Raw genomic sequence first — 289 nt, forward strand, 5'->3', positions numbered from 1 at the left:
AGGCGGCTGTAGCTGCCTCGGCTGGAGGAAGAGCCCCTTTGTTTTCCCTCCTTCCTTCCTTCCCGGGGCTTCATGCCCCGCTGAGGGATGATGGAGGTGGTGGGGGATTTTGAGTACAGCAAGAAGGACCTGATAGGACACGGAGCCTTTGCTGTGGTCTTCAAAGGTCGCCACCGCAAGGTAAACAGCGATGGGCTTCGCCCGCAGCCGGAGCGGGGCTGGTTACACAACCCCTGCCCGCTGGCCGGGGTCGCTCCGCGGGGCTGCAGCCGTCAGGAGCCCCTCCCGG

At 64.7% G+C, this 289-nt stretch overlaps 1 protein-coding gene across 1 annotated transcript in view; it reads left to right on the top strand.

Moving 5' to 3' along the window:
- Positions 1 to 289, top strand: part of ULK2 (unc-51 like autophagy activating kinase 2) — a 40,686-nt gene continuing 40,397 nt past the window's right edge. Inside the window, exon 1 of the mRNA XM_009278193.2 lies at positions 1 to 180. Within this exon, the coding sequence (XP_009276468.1) occupies positions 88 to 180 (93 nt within the window). The 5' untranslated portion in view covers positions 1 to 87. The remainder of the gene's footprint in view (positions 181 to 289) is intronic.

The sequence above is a fragment of the Aptenodytes forsteri genome, unplaced genomic scaffold (genome assembly GCF_000699145.1).
Source record: "Aptenodytes forsteri isolate BGI_AS27 unplaced genomic scaffold, ASM69914v1 Scaffold66, whole genome shotgun sequence".
Lineage (NCBI taxonomy): Eukaryota > Metazoa > Chordata > Aves > Sphenisciformes > Spheniscidae > Aptenodytes > Aptenodytes forsteri.